General features: G+C 43.4%; 1 protein-coding gene across 4 annotated transcripts in view; it reads right to left on the bottom strand.

Moving 5' to 3' along the window:
- ITSN2 (intersectin 2) overlaps positions 1-24,852 on the bottom strand; it is a 162,555-nt gene that overhangs the window by 124,650 nt on the left and 13,053 nt on the right. For all 4 annotated transcript variants that reach the window (XM_063442099.1, XM_063442100.1, XM_063442101.1 and 1 more), the window contains exons 2-3: positions 4,316-4,379; positions 664-756 (exon numbers count right to left, since the gene is read on the bottom strand). In XM_063442099.1, coding sequence (XP_063298169.1) covers positions 664-756; positions 4,316-4,358 — 136 coding nt within the window. In that variant the 5' untranslated portion in view covers positions 4,359-4,379. The remainder of the gene's footprint in view (positions 1-663; positions 757-4,315; positions 4,380-24,852) is intronic.

Genomic DNA, 24,852 nt, shown 5'->3' with positions numbered 1-24,852 from the left:
TTAATCATTTCATCGCTCTACCAAGCTGTACATATGAAGATCTATTAATCTTTAAAAAATAACCTTTTGCCTTTTTTTTTTTTACAAAAGAAAACTATTTTTAATATAAACTTAAATTAGATATACTGTACTTTATCTAATTGGCTAGCTCACAGGTGATCGAGTCTGTGTACAGCGATACGGAATTTTGCGGTCGCTATATAAATAATAAAATAACAATAATCAGCAGGAAGACAGTGCCGAAAACATCAGTCGAGCGATTGTTTGTCACATGTTCTTCTTTAATTAACTTAAGAGGCTTGTTAACATCCTCTTTGTATTTAAGCTAGGAACTGAAATCCACTCTCCCTCAGTGACATTACAAATGAAAATAATAAATACTACTTTCTAAAATGTTGCATCTCATTAGATAAATGTTTGCTAAAAAATATCCTCCCAATGTTTGCAGAACATAATATTTAGTGTTGGCCAAGCATCATAGGATTTGTAGTTCTCCTGTGATCTACCTTTTGGCCAGGCCTACATTGTAATGCAAAAAAGCTCTGTGTAACCAACCCTCACCGCTAGCAGAGGAATACTTACAGGAAACCTGCTCATACATATCAAATGTGAGGTTACAGATCAGACAGACCAGTGACATGTTAGTAAATATTAAAGACTCACCAGTTATGAGCCCACCCGCAGGCTTCAGGCTGGCAAACTGTTTGTCATGTTTTGCTCTCTCTTCTGTTGTGATGGCCCACATGTTCGGCCCGCCTGCAAACAAAGCATGTAAGGCAAGTTTAGCTTTTCAGAGAGGATTGCTGTGTCAAACAGTACTATATCCGCATCTGTGTATGCTTCAGTTCCTAAACAGGAAGCACAGACATTCTAAGCTGTCATTGCAGCACACAGGTCGGCAGCTGAAGATTGCTACAGATAAAAAGGCCACTTCCCTAACAAGACCTGCAATTTTAGTTTTTTTTCCAGTCTTATAATCAGTACGACCTTTAATAAGCAACAATGGGAAAGATATACGCCTAAGTCTATTTATCATATAATTTAACTCATTGGCACTACTCACCCCGATAAGTAAAAAATCCCAAACTTGGTACGTACATATTATTCTGGAGACACATGGCATTTGCCAGTTGTCTCTCATTCTATGGTGTATACAATGCCAGAACTCGTATTGCATTAATGAATTATTTTTTGTTATAGTTTTAGACTGAACAACATGCACTTATATTCCACTTAAGAGAACTATGTTGAAATGGAATACAGAGGAAAGTAATTTTCATGCATTTAAAATTCCTGGTGATAATAAGAGAGTTATGGTTTATAACATATGTGTATTGCACAAAACATCAAAATACTGAAGCCCATCGCTTAGCGTAGTAGAATAGCAGATTACCATAACTTTTATAGAGCACTGGAGAATATTCCATGGCTTAGCTAAGTATCAGAACCATTGAACTACACTCGCAAAACACAGGGAGAAGACATTCGTAATAGGTATGTAAATCCTCTGAGATTTCACAGGCTGAACCTCCCAAAAACCCAAGCAGCTGGATAACCTTGCAGTACTGATTGGGTGCACAATTCATTTCTAAACTTCTCTTTTGCCAGATCATTAAAGGGCACTTCATTGGCAAATTTTCAAAAATAGCTCACAAAATCACCTCATCACCTGATCTGGATTAGCTCCAGACTGGTATCTGTTTGCCGTTTGAATCAACCTGAATGGAGCTACAAAAAAAAAAAAACAATAGCAGTGAACACATTCCTGAACAGTTCCAATGAAATGGAAATAATTCATATTTTTTTCCACTGGTCGCACAAGCTGCTAGTAAGCAAACGGAACCAGAACAATTTGGAGTCCATTTCAGATCTCAGAAATTAGTTTAATTCTAGAAGTCTGGTTAATGGGAGAGCACAGTAAACTCTCTTTGTTCATCTCTTCTTCGCTTTGCAGGAGGAAGCATCCAGGGATGGGATCCTGGGTCTTACTCATTAAGCTTTTGGACAGAGAACCACTGGAAGGTAAATTGAAATTTGTGCTTCTCAAAAATCATGGAGCAACACCCTAGATTGGGAGATAGTTTTCCAAACACTAGATCTGTTGCTCATCCTATTAATTAGCAGATCTCTATTCACAGAAGAAAAAACTAAACAAAACAAAACAAAAACACACACCTGATTTCTCGTGAGGCCTACCATTTCCAACATGGCAAAGACAACCCACAAGTTATTCCCTGCAGCAATGTGGAAAAATAATAATCCCGACTAACAGCAGTTTGAGAAAAAAAAAAAAGTCATAAGGAAGGAGCCTGAAACAAGTAAGCATTTTATTTTATTTTAATATACCTTTTTTTTTTTTAATGCTGTGTAGAAAATAACTTGTGGATAGATACACCATAAGATTGGGAGAGATAATGGCGTAATCAACACGTCAACATATAACGTCGACTAGAGAGACTGCCCTCAAACTGGCATCTGGTGTATTAAAGCACCATGCCCATGTCAATGATTTAAAGTAGTTATGGTGGTAGGAGTCTGTATGTGCAGAGTATCTGCTTGAAACACTGCACATATGGAGTTATTTTTATTTGTGAGCCGGGAGTTTGTTGCACCGCTAGCACACATGACTTGGGAAACGGAGAACTCTGTTCCACGCTGCCTAAAGTCAAGTCTGTGCATATTTTGCATCTCTCTTCAGTGCGCAGAGCATGTTGGCAGCAGACGTGGTCATCTTAATTGCAGACAGAGTGCCTGTAAGGGGAGAGTAGTTTTCCCCTCCCTACTAGTGTGTGCTCCCTACCACCTCCCTCCGCTAATTCGCTAATTGTATAGGCTTAAAAAAAAGATACAAATAAAACATTAAATCTCCCCCCAGCTGAGATTGTGTGCATTTCTATGAGCCAGCAAACAATCCAATCACAGGATTCACTATGAGAAGTCTGTGACTGGACTGTGCAAAGCCCCCTGTAAAGTCAGGAGGGGGACTTTTGCCCAGCACTGAATTGCAGGTTAAAAAACAAAACAAAACAAAAAAGTGTGTGTGTGTGTGTGTGTGGGGGGGGGGATTTTTGACCAAGATTCACTCTTTATGCATAACACCTGTAGTATAGAGGAATAGACATGCATAATCTTACAAATCACAGTAATAAGTCGGGGAGACTCACCATAGAAGTACTTCTCTTTAACATGTATATATCTGATGGAAGCTAACCAAGGCCACCCCACAAACAGCTAAATGCTATTCTTCAGCGGAACAGGTTCAATATTAAAGCTTGGCCTATATCGCTGTAAGATGTAATTGACTTTATCTGGGACAGGTAATTAGTGTCCCTCATTCAACCAGCAGGTTCTGGGAAAAGTCACAATACCCAAGGATTACTCAATGGGAAAGGTATAATATGTAAGTAGTGGGAAATGCATAAGCATTAAATTCCATACATTTTATTGAGAGATTTTAGAAATAATTCCAGTTCGACAGCACTCCTAATCAAAAGTAGTAAATATAAACATTAAATAAAACTACACTAGTCTTTGGATCATTGAAAGGAGAATGATCAGAGCATCAAGGACTAAAAAGTCGTACAAAGTTCTAAAAGGTAGGGCAATTGCCATGGAAACCAATGGCGTCAACAAGTACATTCCATTGGTGATTACTTAACTTTTACACTTTGCTAATAATAATACTTTCATAGATCTCCCCCATGTTCGGTCACCGACTGTGCAAATGTAGAGAGTAATACAAAAAAATTCAGGGCAATCACCATGGAAACTAAAATATTTTACCAACTCTGTCCCCCTTAAAACTATAAAACTATAAAAATTCCACCATTAAAAAACTGATTCACCTTTTGTGAACTTGTTCAATAAATGAATATGAAAAAAGATAGAAACTCGACAACATGAAACATCTGAGAACCCAAATAGAACGCAGGGTCCTTAGAGGTTAATGACATTCTCACAAGCTAGAAGGCGAGTTATGTTCATTCAAATGTCATTTAAAAGATTTAAAAAGACATGTAGTTTATACTTTAAACTTTAACATGCACGGTTACAAAAATCCATAAAGACATCACCACAATCAGTGCCTCTAAAGTGATCCCAGTTCACAGTCATCTAAAATAGAACATGTTCAGTAACGGGCCATAAGCAAAACATTGTGTGTACACAGATATAGGCCAAAGTGCTCCATAAAATTAAAACACAGAAAGAGACTTATTTAGATCACTACCTTGTATTTTAAAAACTGATCATTACCCAAAGCACTGCGTGGTTTGTGTACAGAAGCGTGTGTAATTGCATATAAAGATACACTTACCATTCATGGCCGTGGGAAAGAGAGGCATCGTATTCTGCAGCATGTCTCGTTAGCTCAGGGCCATCTGCAAAGACAACACACAAGCATGTTCTTGTTAATATTGAAGGCAGAGCAGGTCGCAGGGCATGGCCCCCGCTGCGCATAGAGAATGCTGCTTCCTATTGACAGGACAACAATGGTGGGTCTGCCGGTGTCCACTAAACACACTCGCTCTGTGAGGGGGCTGGGACAGCTAACCTGAATATGCCAATGGACGTTTTTCCACCCCCACCCCCCTTTTTAATTCATAGGGATGTATTGGCACTAATCAGTAGTTGCAGCTGATCTGGCACTATGCCACACTGCATCCAGTACCCACAAGATCAGTACTGTGCACATGTTCAAAAAGTCTGCAGTCAATTGTAACTATCAGTATATGAACTTTTCTAATAAACATTACAATGATAAATGGGTCGGTCATCAGAAAAAAACAAAAAGCAAAGCATGCATTGAATAGCAGATTTCAAATCATGTGTTACAATATGTTTTGTTTTGAACAATTCTGCAATTAAATATATACACAAGCATATGACCTGGATGAAGAGCTTGGCTACATACTGGGAGATAGGGGAAATGAAGAAAGTTAGGTGGAGTAGCATCAGATAGCATTCAAATGGGAGTCAGTAGAGCAAATACAATATTTTTTTTTTTTTTTTTTTAAGAATCACTATAGGGTCAGGAACACAAACATGTATTCCTGGCCCTATATAGTGTTAAAACCACAATCTATCCCCCCGGGGCCCCTCATGCCTCCATAAATATAGCAACATCTTACTGTATTCAAGCCAGAAGCTGTAGATCTGCATGCTGTTTGCCTCAAAAAAAAAAAAAAAAAAAAAAAAAAAAAAGCAGTCTACTGACATCATCAGAAGTGGTAGCCTGATCCAATCACAGTGCTTCCCCATATGATTGGCTGAGACTGACAAGGAGGCAGATCAGGGGCAGAACCAGCATGATTCAAACACAGTCCTGGCCAATCAGCATCTCCTCATAGAGATGAATTGAATCAATGAATTTCTATGAGAAAAGTTCAGTGTCTGCATGCAGAGGGTGGAGACACTGAATGTTTGGATGCATTTTAGGCAGCCATGACCCAGGAACAGTGGTGTATCCTGGTTTTGTGCTGCCCTAGGCAGGACAAAACTCAGGCGCCCCCTCCCCCCCCCCATCCCCTCCAACCCTTCCACGCGCCACCCCCACCCAACCCTTCCACCCTGCCCCGCATTCTAAATACACACACACACACACATTCACTAACAGACACATTCACTAACAGACACACATTCACTAACAGACACACATTCACTAACAGACACACATTCACTAACAGACACTCATTCACTAACAGACACTCATTCACTAAGAGACAGACACTAAGAGACAGACACTAAGAGACAGACACTAAGAGACAGACACTAAGAGACAGACACTAACAGACAGACACTAACAGACAGACACTAACAGACAGACACTAACAGACAGACACTAACAGACAGACACTAACAGACAGACACTAACAGACAGACACTAACAGACAGACACTAACACTAACATACAGACACTAAGAGACGCACACTAACACTAACATACAGACACTAAGAGACGCACACTAACATACAGACACTAAGAGACGCACACTAACACTAACATACAGACACTAAGAGACGCACACTAACACACAGACACTAAGAGACGCACACTAACACTAACATACAGACACTAAGAGACGCACACTAACACTAAGAGACAGACACTAACACTAAGAGACAGACACACACACTGACACACACTAAGAGACAGACTAACAGACAGACAGACACACTAAGAGACACACACACTCACATTAACACTCACTTTTTTATTTTATTTATTTAACAACCCCCCCCAGCCTCCTTACCTTTAGGAAGGGGGGGTTCTCCCTCTTCCTGGGGCTGTCGGTCGGGCTGCTGGGCTGGCTGTTAGGCGCGGGCGGCACTGGCGAGGGAGCACTTTCCCCTGAGCTCTCTGCTCAGCTCCCTCGCGCGCCGCCCGCAGAGTGAGGCTGGGAGGCGGAGCCGGAATATGACGTCATATTCCAGCTCCCAGCCTCACTCTGCGGGAGGCGCGCGAGGGAGCTGAGCAGAGAGCTCAGGGGAAAGTGCTCCCTCGCCAGTGCCGCCCGCGCCTAACAGCCAGCCCATCCGGCATGTCAGTTAGCCGCAAGGCTAACAAGGCATTTGCCCTGGGCGTTTGGGGGCGGCTTTTTTTTGCCGCCCCCTGGAAAATGCCGCCCAAGGCAAATGCCTTGTTTGCCTCGCGGCTAATACGCCCCTGCCCAGGAAGGATCTCTAACAGCTATCTGAGGAGTGGCCAGTGAAGTTATCACTAGGCTGTAATGTAAACACTGCATTTTCTCTGAAAAGACAGTGTTTACAGCAAAAAGTCTGAAGGTAATGATTCTACTCACCAGAACAAATTCAGCTGTAGTTGTTCTGGTGACTATAGTGTCCCTTTAACCTTCAATTGGTTACTAAGTTGGAGTATTTTTGCAAATCAACAATTTTAACAATCTAGTTTTCACTCCACTACCATTCACAGTTTAGGGCAGAAACCTATTTATCGGTACTATGTTACTGAGTAAAACATTTAATCTCTAATGTGCAGTTATGAGTCTAGATTTTAAAGAATCTCCGAGTCAGATGATTTATAGTTTAATCAAAATATAAATATGAACTCTCGTCGCACAAATTGAGTGCAATTAAGTTTTATTTTTGATTAGTTTGCAGTTTTTGCAGTCATTGTTTTTTTAAATTACTATAAAGAATATGCTCATGTCCTATGTGCCTTCCTGGCAATCTGCAGAGCTTCTTTCTTCGATACAATATACTATCCATAGTGGCGGCACTGGCTCTCACATAGCTGTATGAGAGTGCTCATGAGCAGTAGATCATATTTGTGAGTGACACTTACTCGACTAATATACATTTACAATAATTACACAGAGAAAAACAGCAAGCTATAGAAGTCATGCTGAGATTTCTATCATCTTACGCAAATAGTCTATTAATTATATTACTGCTACTATTAATTCATGGTTTTTACTCCAAAAATACAGGAATGTCAAAAGCCAGCATTTACTTACATATATTCATTTTTTTTATTCTATTATTTTTTTGCATGAATTATTTTGTATACCACATAAAAAGTGTCTCTAAACACCACTGAAGTCATTTGAATTAATTACTTGGAGAAAACACAAGGGCTATGAGCATTTTAAAGTTTGCAGGTAGGCCACAGTTTAATGACATGCAATACACATTCTGTTCATGTTTATCATGTTTATAAATGGCCTAAAGCCTAAAGGTGGACAGTAACTCTGTTACCAGCCTTTCTGACAATCATTGGATAGCCATAAGTCTCATTTCCCATGTATAAGCCCCATCTCTGGCATACAAATTTGTTACAAAACCACCTCCTTCTGTTGTTGAAGCAAAGAAATTCAGAAAGCAGAATGTTAGCTTGGTCAAAGAAAGGCTAAGCATCATGACTGATGTAGTTTAAAAACTGACATTTGTGTGTCATCCACCACTATGTTAAAGGACACTATACAGACACTCCTCACTTACCGACCGGGTTCCGTTCCTACGACCCGGTCAGTAAGTGGGGCGTTAAGGGATTCCCTGCTCTGCTGCGTTCGTCTATGATCGGGGAAACTTCCCTGAACATAAACGAACGCACCAGAGCAGGGAATCCCTCTAAACTCTGTTCGAGGAAATTTCCCCGAACATAGATTTAAGGGATTCCCTGCTATAGTGCGTTCGTCCATGTTCGGGGACGTTTCCCCGAACACACCAGAGCAGGGAATCCCCATGACGGCTAACACTTGCCACTGGTCATGAGTGCGAGCCGTCGTAAAACAGGTAGGTCGCAAAACAGGACCACCTGTAGTCACCAGAAGAACTACAGATTAATCTAGTTGTTCAGGTGAGAATAGTCAGTCCCTGCAGCCTTTTTGCTGTAAACACTGTCTTTCCAGAGAAAAGACAGTGGAGATGCTGATTGGCTAGGGTGGCATTTGGCTCCACCTCCTAACTCCAATTACATTGCCCCCCAGGAACACCTTCAGTGGTCACTGCTTTTCCATGATGGGTTGAGATCATCAATTCTGATGATGTCAGCCAATGAGGCAGATCAGGGGCTTGGCCAGAAATAAGGTGAGTTTTATTATTTTTTTTAAGGGGGGAAATGGGGGTCAAGCCACCGAAATGGTGATTTTAACACAATAGGGTCAAGAATACATGTTTGTGTTCCTGACCCCATAGTGTTCCTTTAATATGCAAAGTAAAAAGTTTCTCAGAAATGCTGGGATCTGCCTGGGTAAAAAAAACTGTTCTGTTGGACAGTTATATGTTAAACAGCTGTATTTATAGTTATATCCAAACATAAGTACAAATTAACATGTTGCCTTGATGTTTGTGTAGGCATATAGCGTTCTGTTAGTACCGTAATTTGGAATGATGAGATCCTCCTACATTACAGAGCAGTAATTATCTGTATTATAAGTCAAACAAGAAAGCAAGTCAGAATGTTAACAGAATGATACACTGAACCATGGCTTGCTGGGAACAGACTAGTACATTTCACATTCTAGGTGAAAACAGCTAATCTGTCCCCATTATTAAATACTGCAATTTTTCCAACTTCCAACAATTCACAGTTTTAGTAACTTTTGTCTAGAGATTAGAAACCAAAGCTTATGCTTTACTGTTTGTCCACCCAAACCATTGTCGAGGCAGATTCCCAAAAGCGTTCGTAGGAGGTGCTTCCCCGTAGCTCTCTCTCCCTTCTCACAGACCAATACAAATTTCCTTCCAGAAAACATGTTTGGGTTTAGATCACACACTTCCCTGCAAAAGCATCCTGCGCTTCACATAAAATGCAAGCACTCATTACAATAATCCACGTCCCTGTGATGTAATCGGTACAGATTGTCTTTCATGTTAATGCATGTAGCAGCAGCTCTGTATGTAGAAGCACAAAGTAACTTATTCTGTCCAGCTACTCTTTTGATGAGATTCTGCAACAGTAACTTATGCAGAGATAAGCAACTATATCATCAGCTCATTCATGGCACTGCATAGAGTAGTAGTCCTATAATCTGAGAAGTCACTAGAAGATTTTAGAGAGCAATTCATGTTATACAAAAAAAATATATATATATATATATATATATATATATATATATATATATATATATATATATATATATATATATATATTCGCATTAAACATAATATGTTCCACTAAAAATAGCTATTTTCATTGGGGAAAGGGGGTATGGAGTATTAAAGTAACTGCTAGAAAAATGCATTTGACATACCAAGTGATTTCTAGGCCTTGCAAGAATGCACATTTATTAGCAGAGTTACTTGACAACTGAAAGCATGTACATAGTTTTGTCCGTCAGTAGATGATTGAATGTGCACATTGACAACTCAATTTAGTACTTGCTCCCCCATACATGACTGTTACTTGGATGATCTTTTTTGATATATTTGCCAAAAATGTCTTGTTTATGAAAATAAAAGCAGTTACTTTGTGCTGATTGTCGGGATATCTTTTGATTGAGTGGCAACGTCAATAGAATTCTCTCTAAATGAGTTTACCATCTTTATGGAAAATAAAGCTCAAGGACCAACACTACATGCTGATGTAGCGGTTATGGTGTCATTAGAGCATTTAACATGTCTGACTGGGAACCAGTGGATGTTGCCCACAGCATTATCCCACCACAACAAGGTCCATGCATTGGTTATGGTACTTGGGTTGCCCTTTTAAGTTATTACATTATTTTAATAGACATCAAATCTAGATTCTGAAAGAGACAAGTATTCTTCTATAGCCACGTCATACTGCTTTAACCACACAGCATCAAAGCAAGTCAACTTAGTGTGGTCATACTCCCCATGCTCTTATTTATCTGGCCTTCTAAAAGAATGTACGCGAAGCAACTAAACAGAACACCTTGTGAAAGTTAATCAAAGTCTTATGAGCTCTCAATTGTAGTATATCGGATTCCCTGGCTCCATTCCAAACGAGGTCAATTAAGCCTTTAATCGTTGGCTGGCTTTTTAAACCTTTTCGCACTAAAATATTGAGCATACAAAAAACAACAACATAAGCCTAGTCCTTTTTACCCTGGTCTATTCAAGGTTTGTTCTATTTATGTACAATACATGCTAACAGATAAATATTCAAGCTCTGTAAAAATGTTGTGCCTTTTATCAGTTTCAGGGACACTCTAAGCATCCATGTTGCAGGAATGTATCACATGTGCATCATGCAAAACTATTTTGGATATCAATTTAGTCCCACCTCCACCCCTCCTTTTTGTTTTGTTTTTCTATCTGTGCAGGAGTTTCCAGGAAAATACGGCTCCCTCTAAGCAACCTTTGAACAATTTCTCCCAATTTCTATAGCAATCAGTAACAGGTGCATGTGTGTGTGCTGTGAGCCAGCATTTCACTCACGTGCAGGTTAGAGAACCGTATGCATGAAAAAGGTAGCACAGTAGACTTATCCACTATGACAACAGTAAAGGCTACAAACGAGAACATGCACACACAACCAAATCGACTCCTTGTGATGGAGTGCCCCATAACATGTGCCTGCAAGTAGGAATTGTGTGAAAGTGGCACAATTTGGGGATGCCCTGTTCTGCTAGGAGGAAGTGATGGCAGTTGTATTTTTAGTGATTTGTCATGCATCGTGAATACATTCAATCTATACCTATCTGAAGGTGAACTTGCCATTCATGTGATTTGAGGACAGGCTCACTTTCATTCCGTAGCTGGAATACCGGATGTGCACTCAAAACATTAAGAATCCAAATCAGGATAAAGCATTTATTTTATACAATTATTTATATTGCACCAACATATTCTGCAGCGATGCGCGACGAGCCAAACAAGAAACAATTCCTACAAAACACGTTTGGCATAAAGGCAGAATGCTTGAAGAGCCCTGCCCAAACGAGTTACAGTCATATACGTCACAGGCTTATTTTTGTGTTTCAAAATCTGCTACTAATATACTAACATGGCTTCTTGTGGGATAAAAAGGCAAAGCAAGCAAGAACCCAATTTTTTTAATACGTATATAAAGCAGTACATGGAGAGAAATTCTTAGCATAGTTATTCATTTTTATGTATTCACTAATCTCAAGGAGTACAGAAATAAAAATTTAAAAAATGTAGAACTCCCACAGGATTTCAATTGTGGTAAAAATGTACAGGGAGTGCAGAATTATTAGGCAAGTTGTATTTTTGAGGATTAATTTTATTATTGAACAACAACCATGTTCTCAATGAACCCAAAAAACTCATTAATATCAAAGCTGAATATTTTTGGAAGTAGTTTTTAGTTTGGTTTTAGTTATAGCTATTTTAGGGGGATATCTGTGTGTGCAGGTGACTATTACTGTGCATAATTATTAGGCAACTTACGGTAACAAAAAACAAATATATACCCATTTCAATTATTTATTTTTTACCAGTGAAACCAATATAACATCTCAACATTCACAAATATACATTTCTGACATTCAAAAACATAACAAAAACAAATCAGTGACCAAAATAGCCACCTTTCTTTGCAAGGACACTCAAAAGCCTGCCATCCATGGATTCTGTCAGTGTTTTGATCTGTTCACCATCAACATTGCGTGCAGCAGCAGCCACAGCCTCCCAGACACTGTTCAGAGAGGTGTACTGTTTTCCCTCCTTGTAAATCTCACATTTGATGATGGACCACAGGTTCTCAATTGGGTTCAGATCAGGTGAACAAGGAGGCCATGTCATTAGATTTTCTTCTTTTATACCCTTTCTTGCCAGCCACGCTGTGGAGTACTTGGACGCGTGTGATGGAGCATTGTCCTGCATGAAAATCATGTTTTTCTTGAAGGATGCAGACTTCTTCCTGTACCACTGCTTGAAGAAGGTGTCTTCCAGAAACTGGGAGTTGAGCTTGACTCCATCCTCAACCCGAAAAGGCCCCACAAGCTCATCTTTGATGATACCAGCCCAAACCAGTACTCCACCTCCACCTTGCTGGCATCTGAGTCGGACTGGAGCTCTCTGCCCTTTACTAATCCATCCATCTGGCCCATCAAGACTCACTCTCATTTCATCAGTCCATAAAACCTTAGAAAAATCAGTCTTGAGATATTTCTTGGCCCAGTCTTGACGTTTCAGCTTGTGTGTCTTGTTCAGTGGTGGTCGTCTTTCAGCCTTTCTTACCTTGGCCATGTCTCTGAGTATTGCACACCTTGTGCTTTTGGGCACTCCAGTGATGTTGCAGCTCTGAAATATGGCCAAACTGGTGGCAAGTGGCATCTTGGCAGCTGCACGCTTGACTTTTCTCAGTTCATGGGCAGTTATTTTGCGCCTTGGTTTCTCCACACGCTTCTTGCGACCCTGTTGACTATTTTGAATGAAACGCTTGATTGTTCGATGATCACGCTTCAGAAGCTTTGCAATTTTAAGAGTGCTGCATCCCTCTGCAAGATATCTCACTTTTTATCTCACTTTTCTGAGCCTGTCGAGTCCTTCTTTTGACCCATTTTGCCAAAGGAAAGGAAGTTGCCTAATAATTATGCACACCTGATACAGGGTGTTGATGTCATTAGACCACACCCCTTCTCATTACAGAGATGCACATCACCTAATATGCTTAATTGGTAGTAGGCTTTCGAGCCTATACAGCTTGGAGTAAGACAACATGCATAAAGAGGATGATGTGGTCAAAATACTCATTTGCCTAATAATTCTGCACACAGTGTATTTAGAACCCCGGAGTGATAAAATTGGTTGCAGAATCTTTAATATAAATATATTTATGCCACAGATTAAAAGCTGCATCCTATATAAAATAGAGCTGTATTTACCATGACACAGAAAAGCAAATCATAAAACAAAACAAAAAATCTTAAAAAAAAAAAAATGGATCAGATAGCAACTGCATTATGTTTGAGAGCAACTTTGTTTAATCGCTAGAAGAAACAAATTCAAATAAAAGGTACCGTATATAGAAAAATCTAAGCCATACAATTACATAACAGAGAGAATGAAGGCATTCTCTGCAGTTCTCTTGCCAGTTCTTCACAATTCTTTGTTTAATAAATTCACACCCATGGCCTGATTTCCCCCATTGTGGCACATTAAGCAGCAGAAGGTAAAAAACACGCAGCGTTTATCAGTCAAATGTCAGCAGGTTATCTAATTAGGGTACATTTGAAACCCAAGACTAAAGAAACATACGTTTGCCATTATTTTGATCCCCAGCCAAACTCTCAACATGTTCTTCACAAAAGATAAAGCAGTATAAATAGCACTATGAATGGCTGAGACATTCTGAATTGGCATTAGATGCCAGACTGCGCAATCAAGACCACATATTCTAAATATATTAACAAGGAATCCTTTTTTTGTGCGACTGTCTATATTACAACATTATGGTGTGGTTTTATATATCTGAGAGCTAAATCCTAATTTGAACAAGTTGTCATTGTTTTTAGAGAAAGTAAAAACACAACTTTTAGTCAAACTGTTGGAAAGGCCATCAATTCTGAAGGAACCATAAGGTTTCATCACTAAACAGAATTGCATTGAAGAGTGGATTGCAAAATGTAAGCGAAAAAATGCTGGTTTGGAAAACTTGAAATAGATCAGCACTTTTGATCTAGACCCAGTGTCTAACTTTGGGTGTTCACCTGTTGGTGGGCTACATCTTCCTGTGCTTACTAAATCAAATTTCCCATAAACTGGTAGAATGCCAAGGGTAATAGGAATCGTAGTTCAACGTCATATGGACTACATAGAACCTGTGCATGCACCTGCTAACAGCTAAGCTAATAATCTCCAAGCATCATAACCACTAATATGTGAGGAGTACCCTGGCCCCGTGTCCTGGTAATGGTGCAAAATATTTTGAAATGGCTTGCTCTGTAACATGGGCCAATGCTCAACGCTGAGGGTCCTTTATGGCTGGTGCAGTGCAGGAGAAGCCAAATGCGAATCCCGCTTGCCATTCATTGAGGAAGATCATCAGCTGGCTGCTCTTGGCCAATAAATGACATTCTGTGCATAATTCCTGCTGGCTGATGGCACCTCAATGACGCTATTGGAGAAGGAGTTTTCCCTATGTAGCAAAGGGGTTAAACCATCTACAGCCTTTCAAGGTGAAACGCTTCACATACAGACTCCAGACATCATGACCACTTCAAATTACTCATGTCATGGAGCTTGGAGCAACCCTTTAATGAATTGAGCTACCATTATAGGGAATGTCCCTGAGGAATTTTGTGTCCTAAGTTCTCTTTTAGAAACATTAAAAACTATATTACACAAAAAAAAAACAAAAAAACAATCCACAAACATTTTGAATATGAAATTAGGAGACAACTAAAAAAAAGAAAAAGTCAAAAAATATAAAAAGAAGCTGCTGTAAAACCGCACTCCGACTCTTTGTGAAATCATCTTCTATTTATATCATCCAGCAACAAATCCACAAGTCGGCCCTAATTACTTCTTTCCAAGTCTTGCTGGCAATCATGTGAGAATGTATAGTGTGATTTTCATGGCATACTACAATCCTCACAACCTGGCATGTGATGGAAATGTAATGGGTTCAAAATACGTTATTTTATTATTACCGCTTCTGAAATGGTACTATTCAACAGCTCAGTGTCAGGATCCCGCGGGCGGCTGCAAGGGGAGGCTGCAGTCCGCTCGCGGCACTCACCCTCCAGCCGTCCGCGGTCCCCTTCTCCACGTGGGCTCGGCGAGCGGCATCCCTCCAGCCTCGGATGCCGCCCGCGTCTTCCTCCACGCCCCTCAGCGGCAGCATGCATGACGCTGCACGCTGGAAGACTGCCCAAGATATGTCACGCCGGGGTCAGTCACCTGACCCGGCATTAAAGGCACAGTGCCTCAATCACAGTGGGAGGTTTAGATATCTCCCACGTGTGATTGTTAATTCTGATTGGAAATTATCCAATCAGAATTAACCTGATGGTTTAAATACTTACCTTTCCTGTTCCTCCCTGCCCTGTTGTGGTCTTTGCTTTACGTATTGATACTGAACGTGTGCTTTCTGGTTACGTACTCTCTGGCTTGTTATACTGACTTTGTGACTTTCTCCTACCCTTTGACCTCAGCTTGTTTCTCGTTATTCTGTTTTCTGGTTCCCCTTACTCGGCTTATCTCCTGACTATTCTGTGTGTGCTTAGCCCGGCCACTCTAAGGTCCGGTACTGCACACTTTCTGTGTATGTGTCTGTGTGTGTGTTAGCGTGTGTGGTTCCCCGAATCGTGACATTACAACAGGGCCATAATGGAACCTGCTGACATACCCCAGCTTTTAGTTAATCAGGAGGCTAGAATGGATGGCTTGGACCACCGTATGGATCAGTTTGCTCAAGCCTTACAGACCATACTGGCTCGTACTGCACACTTGCAGCCTGCCGTCCAGGAGGTGGCTGCTGCTGTGCCCGAACCCATTGCCACTCCAGTACCCGTTCCTGCTCATGTAGTCCATATGACACCGCCACAGCGCTATAGTGGTGACCCAGCTTTGTGTCGTGGTTTCCTCAATCAAATTGACATCCATTTGGTAATGAATCCACGTTCCTATCCCACTGACAGAACTAAAATTGCCTTTTTGATAAACCACTTGTCTGGGAGAGCTTTAGCATGGGCCAACCCCATGTGGGAGAATACGTCTCCTATGTCCTTCGCAGATTTTCTGACAGCTTTCAAACGCACGTTTGATCAACCCGGTAGGGTTGCTTCTGCTGGCAAAGCTCTGCTTAGGGTCCGACAGGTTAACAGATCTGTAGCGGATTACACTATCGAATTCCGCACTCTAGCAGCTGAGGTGGTTTGGAATAATTATGCCCTCGTTACAGCCTTTCAGGAGGGTTTGGCCGCTTACATCCTGGACGAAATAGCGTCCAGGGAATTGCCTGTCCTTCTGGACGATCTTATAGATTATATCATCCGTATTGATAATCGTATTAGAGAGAGACGTAGTCAGAGGCGTATGTATACACAGATGTTACCTGCTTTACCCAGTACTGCGTTACTGGCATTACCCCCTTCTAGCCAACCTCCCCCTGAAACCTTGCAATTGGGTGTTACTGGGTTAACTGAGGTAGAAAAATCATACCGAAGAAGGGAAGGGTTATGCCTTTACTGTGGGAAAAGGGGACATCTTCTAAGAACCTGCCCTGAATTGCGGGGAAAACTGCAGCACCCAAGGCCTATAGAGGGGTCGGCCTCGGGTGTTGTGTCGTTTACCCCTCACGTCCCCATTACTAGACCGTTTATTACGGTCACCCTTTTTGTTGGAAATACTACCGTGATTACCAAAGCCTTGATAGATTCAGGGGCTGCTGACAATCTTATGGATGAGTGTTTTGCTAAAACCACATCGTTGACTCTGATCCAAAAGGTTACTCCCTTGGCTGTGGAGGCCATAGACGGTAGACCACTGGAGAAACCTCTGGTGACCCATGAGACCAAAGAACTGGTTATGTCTGTGGGTGCCTTGCACAAGGAAAGATTGTCCTTTCAAATAATCAACTCCCCTACAGCCTCTATCGTTTTGGGCTTCCCCTGGTTGGTTAAACACAATCCGATGATTGATTGGGGTTGTTTGGAGATTCTCTCCTGGGGGAAATCTTGTCAAAGGGAATGTATGACTCGTGTTTGTCCTGTTGGCTTGCTTAATGTACCCACAGCCAAACCACTTTCTGTTTATGTTCCTCCTGTGTATGCAGACCTAGCTAAGGTGTTTGAAAAAAGGGAGGCAGATAAACTACCCCCGCACCGTGAATATGATTGTGCCATAAACCTCTTACCTGGTACTATGCCGCCTAGGGGTAAGGTATACCCTCTTTCTGAAAAAGAGAACCAGGTAATGGAGGAGTACATACAGGAAGCCTTAAGTAAAGGTTTTATCAGAAGGTCCTCCTCTCCTGCTGGGGCTGGTTTCTTTTTCGTTGCCAAAAAGGAGGGTGACCTACGGCCTTGAATAGACTACAGGGGCCTGAACAATATAACGATTAAAAACGCCTACCCTAATCCCCTCATCACGGAGTTGTTTGACCGGGTCAAAGGTTCTAAATACTTCACTAAATTAGACCTCAGGGGGGCTTATAACCTTGTTCGTATAAAGGAGAATGATGAGTGGAAAACAGCATTCAATACACGTAGCGGACATTATGAGTATCTAGTCATGCCTTTTGGACTGTGTAATGCTCCCGCTGTGTTTCAGGACCTCATAAACGATGTCCTCAGGGATCTATTGCATGTCTGTGCCGTGGTGTACTTTGACGACATCCTTGTATATTCCCCTGATTTACAGACACATCATAATTATGTTAGGATGGTGCTTAAAAGGTTATTACAGAACGGACTTTATTGTAAATTAGAAAAATGTTTGTTCGATCAGACCTCGGTGCAATTTCTAGGATATATAATATCCGAACAAGGTTTCAGTATGGATCCTGCTAAATTAGAAGCCATACTATCCTGGCCGCTTCCCCAAGGTCTTAAGGCTATCCAGCGTTTTATAGGATTTGCCAACTATTACAGGAAATTTATAAGAAACTTTTCACCACTTATCTCCCCTATAACGAAGCTGACTAAGAAAGGTCTACACCCTAGGGTTTGGACTTCTGACGCCCTTAAGGCCTTCGACACTCTCAAGAAGGCATTTGCCTCTGCTCCAGTACTACGCCAACCTGATCCTTCTCTTCCCTTTGTTATGGAAGTGGACGCTTCTGAATCAGGTGTGGGAGCAGTACTGTCACAGAGGTCATCGTATGACGAACCCCTCCATCCCTGTTGCTACTTTTCAAAAAGGTTATCTGATCCGGAAAAGAATTACGATGTTGGGAACAGGGAACTATTAGCTATTGTGTTAGCTTTTAAGGAATTGAGGTACTTATTAGAGGGTTCTAGACACAAAGTTATGGTTATAACAGATCATAAGAACCTCTCCTATATAGCTGATGCTAGAAGGTTGTCCGCCCGGCAGGCTAGATGGTCTCTATTTCTTTCACGCTTCCAATACGTTATTACCTATAGACCTGGTTGCCGTAATGCCAAAGCTGACGCTATCTCTCGACAGTATGAACCTCTAGAATCTGTTAACCCGACCCCTGAACCTATTGTACCTGCGTCTCAGATAATAGCTGCTACCCGTTTGGTTGTTTCGTCTCTTGTTCTTGATAATATTAAGACATACCAAACTCAAGCACCCCCTGAGACGCCTGTTGGCAGACTATACGTTAAAGTGAATGACAGAAAGAAGTTGTTAACTTTATTTCACACCGCCAAAACTGCTGGTCATCCGGGGGTTACCAAGACTTATAAGGGCCTCCTTCAACAGTTCTGGTGGCCTTCACTCAAGCGAGACGTAGTGGATTTTGTGCAGGCTTGTCGGGTCTGTACGCAGTGTAAGTCCCCTAATGTGAGACCCCAGGGTCTCCTGATGCCTCTATCGGTACCCAAGAAACCATGGACCCACTTATCCATGGATTTTATAGTAGACCTTCCTCCTTCCGATGGTCAGACAGTGATATTAACTGTGACGGATAGGTTCTCTAAAATGGCGCACTTTGTTCCGCTTAGGAAACTGCCTTCTGCGATTCAACTTGCTCAGGTGTTTGCCAAGGAAGTGTTCCGCTTGCATGGGGTACCTCAAGATATAGTATCTGGCAGGGGTCCTCAATTTGTCTCTCGGTTTTGGAGGGGTTTTTGTGCTGAGATGGGGGTCTCCTTGTCGTTTACTTCCTCCTATCACCCGCAATCTAATGGTGCAGCCGAACGTGCTAATCAGTCTGTGGAATTGTATTTGCGCTGCTTCACTAATGCGCACCAGGATGACTGGTCTCGCCTCCTTCCGTGGGCTGAATTTGCCAGGAATACGGTGTCTCATTCGTCTACTGGCTTAAGTCCTTTTGAGGTTGCTTATGGGTTTCGGCCTACCGTCCTTCCCGGTGCGTTCTCCGACAAGGGAATGCCCGCTTTGGACCAGCACCTCGCCTCTTTGCGGAAGATGTGGGATCAGGTCCATGTTGCGCTGTCCCGTTCAGCGGCAGCTCATAAGAAGTTTGCTGATCGCCATAGGGGTGCGGCCCCTTCCTCTGTTCCGGGTGATAGGGTATGGTTGTCCTCCAGGAACCTCCGCCTCAGGGTTCCCTCGATGAAGTTCGCTCCCAGGCAGGGCCGGCGCTACCATTAAGGCGGACTAGGCAGCCGCCTAGGGCGCCCCTTAGGAAGGGGCGCCGCCAGGAGCGCCGGCCCCCCTAATGCTGCAGCCGCCCGAGCGCTCTGCAGAGAGCCTCAGGCAGCTGCAGCTTCGCCCGGGCTGGTGCGTCCATGAGGGCGCACCGCCCGGGCGCAGCATGAAGAGAGGAGCTGACAGGAGGGAAGCGCTCAGCGCTCCCTCCTGTCACTCCCTCACTGTAGCGTGGCCAGCCCTGTATGATCCGCCGGTACAGGGAGCATTTGTCTCCTGTACCCGGACGGACTAACAGGAAGTGAACACTGAGTGTTCACTTCCTTTTAGTCCGGCCGGGTACAGGAAACAAATGCTCCCTGTACCCGCGGACAGTACAGAGCTCGGCCACGCTACAACATAGGTAGGGGAGGGTGGGGGGAATAAGGGGGGGGGAAAGAAATAAATGGAGAGGGAGGGAGGGGGGGGGGAATAAAGGGAGGGGAGATAAATAAATGGAGAGGGAGGGAGGGGGGAAATAAATGGAGAGGGAGGGAGGGGGGAAATAAATGGAGAGGGAGGGAGGGGGGAAATAAATGGAGAGGGAGGGAGGGGGGGGAAATAAATGGAGAGGGAGGGGGGGGGAATAAATGGAGAGAGAGTGGGGGAGGAGAAATAAATGGAGAGGGAGGGAGGGGGGAAATTAATTGAGAGGGGGGGGAATAAATGGAGAGGGAGGGAGGGGGGGGAAATAAATGGAGAGAGAGTGGGGGGAGAGAAATAAATGGAGAAGGAGGGAGGGGGGAAATAAATGGAGAGGGAGGGAGGGGGGTGGAAATAAATGGAGAGGGAGGGGGGGGGAATAAATGGAGAGGGAGGGAGGGGGGGAAATAAATGGAGAGAGAGTGGGGGGGAGGAGAAATAAATGGAGAGGGAGGGGGGAGAAATAAATGGAGAGGGAGGGAGGGGGGGAAATAAATGGAGAGGGAGGGGGAGGAGAAATAAATGGAGAGAGTGGGGGGGAGGAGAAATAAATGGAGAGGGAGGGGGGGAGAAATAAATGGACAGGGAGGGGGGGGAATAAATGGACAGGGAGAATAAATGGACAGGGAGGGGGGGAATAAATGGACAGGGAGGGGGGGAATAAATGGACAGGGAGAATAAATGGACAGGGAGGGGGGGGAATAAATGGACAGGGGGGAATAAATGGACAGGGAGGGGGGGGATAAGTGGACAGGGAGGGAGGGGAAGGGTGGACAGGGAGGGGGGGATACATGGACAGGGAGGGTGGGGGAATAAATGGACAGGCAGGGTGGGGGAATAAATTGAAAGGGAGGGGAAATAAATTGACAAGGTGGGGGGAAGTAATTGACAGGGAGTGGAATTGACGGGGTTAGGAGGGGGAATGAGAGTGGGGAGGGGAGAAGAGAGTGACAAGGGAGGGGGGAGAAGAGAGGGACACGCAGGGGAGAAGAGAGTGACAAGGGAGGGGGGAGAAGAGAGGGACAAGAGGGTGGAGAAGAGAGGGACAAGGGGGGGAGAAGAGAGGGACAAGGGGGGGAGAAGAGAGGGACAAGGGGGGGAGAAGAGAGGGACAAGGGGGGAGAGAAGAGAGGGACAAGGGGGGAGAGAAGAGAGGGACAAGGGGGGGAGAGAAGAGAGGGACAAGGGGGGGAGAGAAGAGAGGGACAAGGGGGGGAGAGAAGAGAGGGACAAGGGGGGGAGAGAAGAGAGGGACAAGGGGGGGAGAGAGAAGAGAGTGACGAGGGAGGGAGAGGGGGAGAAGAGAGTGACAAGGGAGGAGGGAGAGATCGACGTCCATCACACACACACAATGCACCCCTTGCACACAGAAAAACACACAATGCATTACACACACACACAAGCAATTCAACCCTTACATACAATGCATCCCTTACACACACAGAAACACACAATGCATTCCTTACACACACTCAATGCACCCCTTACAGACGCACACACTGCATCCCGTACATACACAGAAACACACATTGCAGCCCTTACACATACAAACACAGATTCACACAATGCATTCCTTACACACATATCAGGACATCCCCTACTCCTGTGAACAAACTATTTGGTGGAACATGAAGGTGGACCCTGGGGCCCAGACCATGAGCTGTGTAAAGGGCCTTTAAAAAAATGGAGCTGCTTTCCGTTCTCCCAGAACACAAACAGCCTCCAGAGAGCCTGTTATACACTAGACGAGTGGAGCCAGACTGCAGCTAGAGCCCATCACCATCCTCATCTGATTGTAAGTAGGCAATCTAGTATATTATTCGTGGCACTAATCTCTAATTTACCTCACATTAAAGGGACACTTTAGTCCCCAGAACCACTGCAGCTTAATGTAGTGGTTCTGGTGTCTATAGCCTGTCCCTGCAGGCCTTTTAATGTAAACACGGCGGCACTGCAGCACTTGCGTTAGTTAACATGGGGCATTGTGATGTCATATGGGGGGGGGGGGGGGGGAGCGGCAAACTTTACTTTTGCCTAGGGCGGCAAAAATCCTTGCACCGGCCCTGCTCCCAGGTTCCTTGGTCCCTACAAGGTGTTACGTAGGGTTAACCCCGTTTCCTACTCCCTGGACTTGCCCTCTTCCATGCGCATTCCGAACACGTTTCACGTTTCGCTTTTGAAGCCCTTGCTTTGCAACCGGTTCTCTCGTCCCCTCGGGCGGCCTGTTTCCCCTCGCACTGTCCCCAGTGATGTGTACGAAGTGGCTGCCCTTCTCGACTCTCGTGTTTCTAGGGGTCGGCTGCAATATCTGGTGGATTGGAAGGGGTACGGCCCTGAGGAACGATCTTGGGTTTCATGCTCTGATCTGCACGCTCCCTCTTTGGTCCGCTCCTTTCATGCCAGGTTTCCTTTGAAGCCTTCTGCTTCCCGCCCTCTGGGCGGTCTTCGAGGGGGGGGTAATGTCAGGATCCCGCGGGCGGCTGCAAGGGGAGGCTGCAGTCCACTCGCGGCACTCACCCTCCAGCCGTCCGCGGTCCCCTTCTCCACGTAGGCTCGGCGAGCGGCATCCCTCCAGCCTCGGATGCCGCCCGCGTCTTCCTCCACGCCCCCCAGCGGCAGCATGCATGACGCTGCACGCTGGAAGACTGCCCAAGATATGTCACGCCGGGGTCAGTCACCTGACCCGGCATTAAAGGCACAGTGCCTCAATCACAGTGGGAGGTTTAGATATCTCCCACGTGTGATTGTTAATTCCTATTGGAAATTATCCAATCAGAATTAACCTGATGGTTTAAATACTTACCTTTCCTGTTCCTCCCTGCCCTGTTGTGGTCTTTGCTTTACGTATTGATACTGAACGTGTGCTTTCTGGTTACGTACTCTCTGGCTTGTTAAACTGACTTTGTGACTTTCTCCTACCCTTTGACCTCGGCTTGTTTCTCGTTATTCTGTTTTCTGGTTCCCCTTACTCGGCTTATCTCCTGACTATTCTGTGTGTGCTTAGCCCGGCCACTCTAAGGTCCGGTACTGCACACTTTCTGTGTATGTGTCTGTGTGTGTGTTAGCGTGTTGGGTCCCCCGAATCGTGACACTCAGCAAACCTACAAACACATTCATGAAAGGTACATAACCGGCATCTAGCCATATCTGATGCATGTAACAATAAGGGAAACGTACTGCATCTGGTTTTATATCATTGCCTTCAGTTTCCATAAACTTGCTCAAACAATTAAAATCATAAAATCGTATTGGCTTCCACATATATGTACATGACTCATATACTACAGTAACTTCAAAAATTCTGCTGAAAGTTACTTTAAGGGACACTGTAGGCACCCAGACCACTTCAGTTCATTGAAGTGGCCTGGGTACAGTGTCCCTATTGCCCTTGGTGCTGCAATGTTAAAGGATCACTATAGGGTCAGGAACACAAACATGTATTCCTGACCCTATAGTGAAAACCCACCATTTAGGTAGCTTGCCCCCCCCCCCCCAGAATGGGTTAAAACTCACCTTATTTTCAGCTCTCCACAGGTCCGCCGGCGCTGACCCCGCCCCCTTGGTGACATCATCAAAATTGCCCATTTTTTGCCAATCCAATAAAGCAAATGTATAAACAATCTCAGGACTTCTTCAATGATTAGAATACAAGACTAGTAGATCACATCTCATAAACAAAAACATCAATTCGATTTGTAATTCTTCTTTGTGGTCGAAAAAAGCCATGCACATATATGCAGAGCATTATTAAACTGCCGAAGCACAATATGTTGGTTAAACAATCACTAAATGCACCCAGACCACGTTATCTCAATTGTCACCAGCTACGATTGTAAAGAATAAGAATAACAGAAAAACAGAACTGTGACAGTTTTCAGCTTTTGCGGTATCAGGTAGAAATTGTTATCATAAAAGTACAAAACTAGCTGGTAAAATTTTCTTGCAAGGAACAGTAAATAACAGTTAGCATTAATCGGGTCACTGGACTAGAAGAAAGGAATGACGTGTTATACCAGTGCTGATAACAGAGACTCTGTACCCAGGCTGTCTGTGACATTCTTATAGTGGGCAGGAAAGCAGCCTTATTGTGGGTGGGTACTGTGTGACCAGGGATGTAGCCAGACTAAAGGAGGAAACTCCATTAAACAACACATTTCACATCAAAATACCTGACGAATTATTTGAAATACAGTTCAAGAAATGAGACAGGTCCAAATATAAATATCAACACAGAATATTTGGGTGAGCTGAAAATCCCAAATAATAAAATGACACAAAGAAAATATTATGCAAGAAAATCCAATCCATAGGTCTCTGCAATCCCAAATAATGCAGGCCTGTCCTTATTGAAGACTCTGGGAACATGAGCAGTGAAGGCTGGTATTAACAGTCCCCCCACGCCACACACCATGATTCCTCTCCATCTTTAAAACAAATATATATATATATATATATATATATAAACTAATAAAAAAAATACACTGTCTTCAGTGAATACTATTCTACCAACCTACTTTTCTACCCCTACTTTTGTGTCACTTTAACCCACTCCCTCTAAGATGTAAGCTCCTGTGCGTCAAACTCGCCTGGTTACAATTACGTGATGCTAGTCCACCCATTGTACAGCGCTGCAGAATTCGTTGGCGCTATATAAATTAATAACAAAGGGAAAGGTGGGGCAATCTGTGCATAGGCCATGCTGATACGCAAGCTGGAAAGTAAACATCTCCTGTGTGAAACCAGTAACTTGGA

Source organism: Pelobates fuscus, chromosome 2 (genome assembly GCF_036172605.1).
Source record: "Pelobates fuscus isolate aPelFus1 chromosome 2, aPelFus1.pri, whole genome shotgun sequence".
Lineage (NCBI taxonomy): Eukaryota > Metazoa > Chordata > Amphibia > Anura > Pelobatidae > Pelobates > Pelobates fuscus.
Note: the sequence above shows the minus strand (reverse complement) of the source record. Positions and strands in the feature narration are given on the sequence as shown.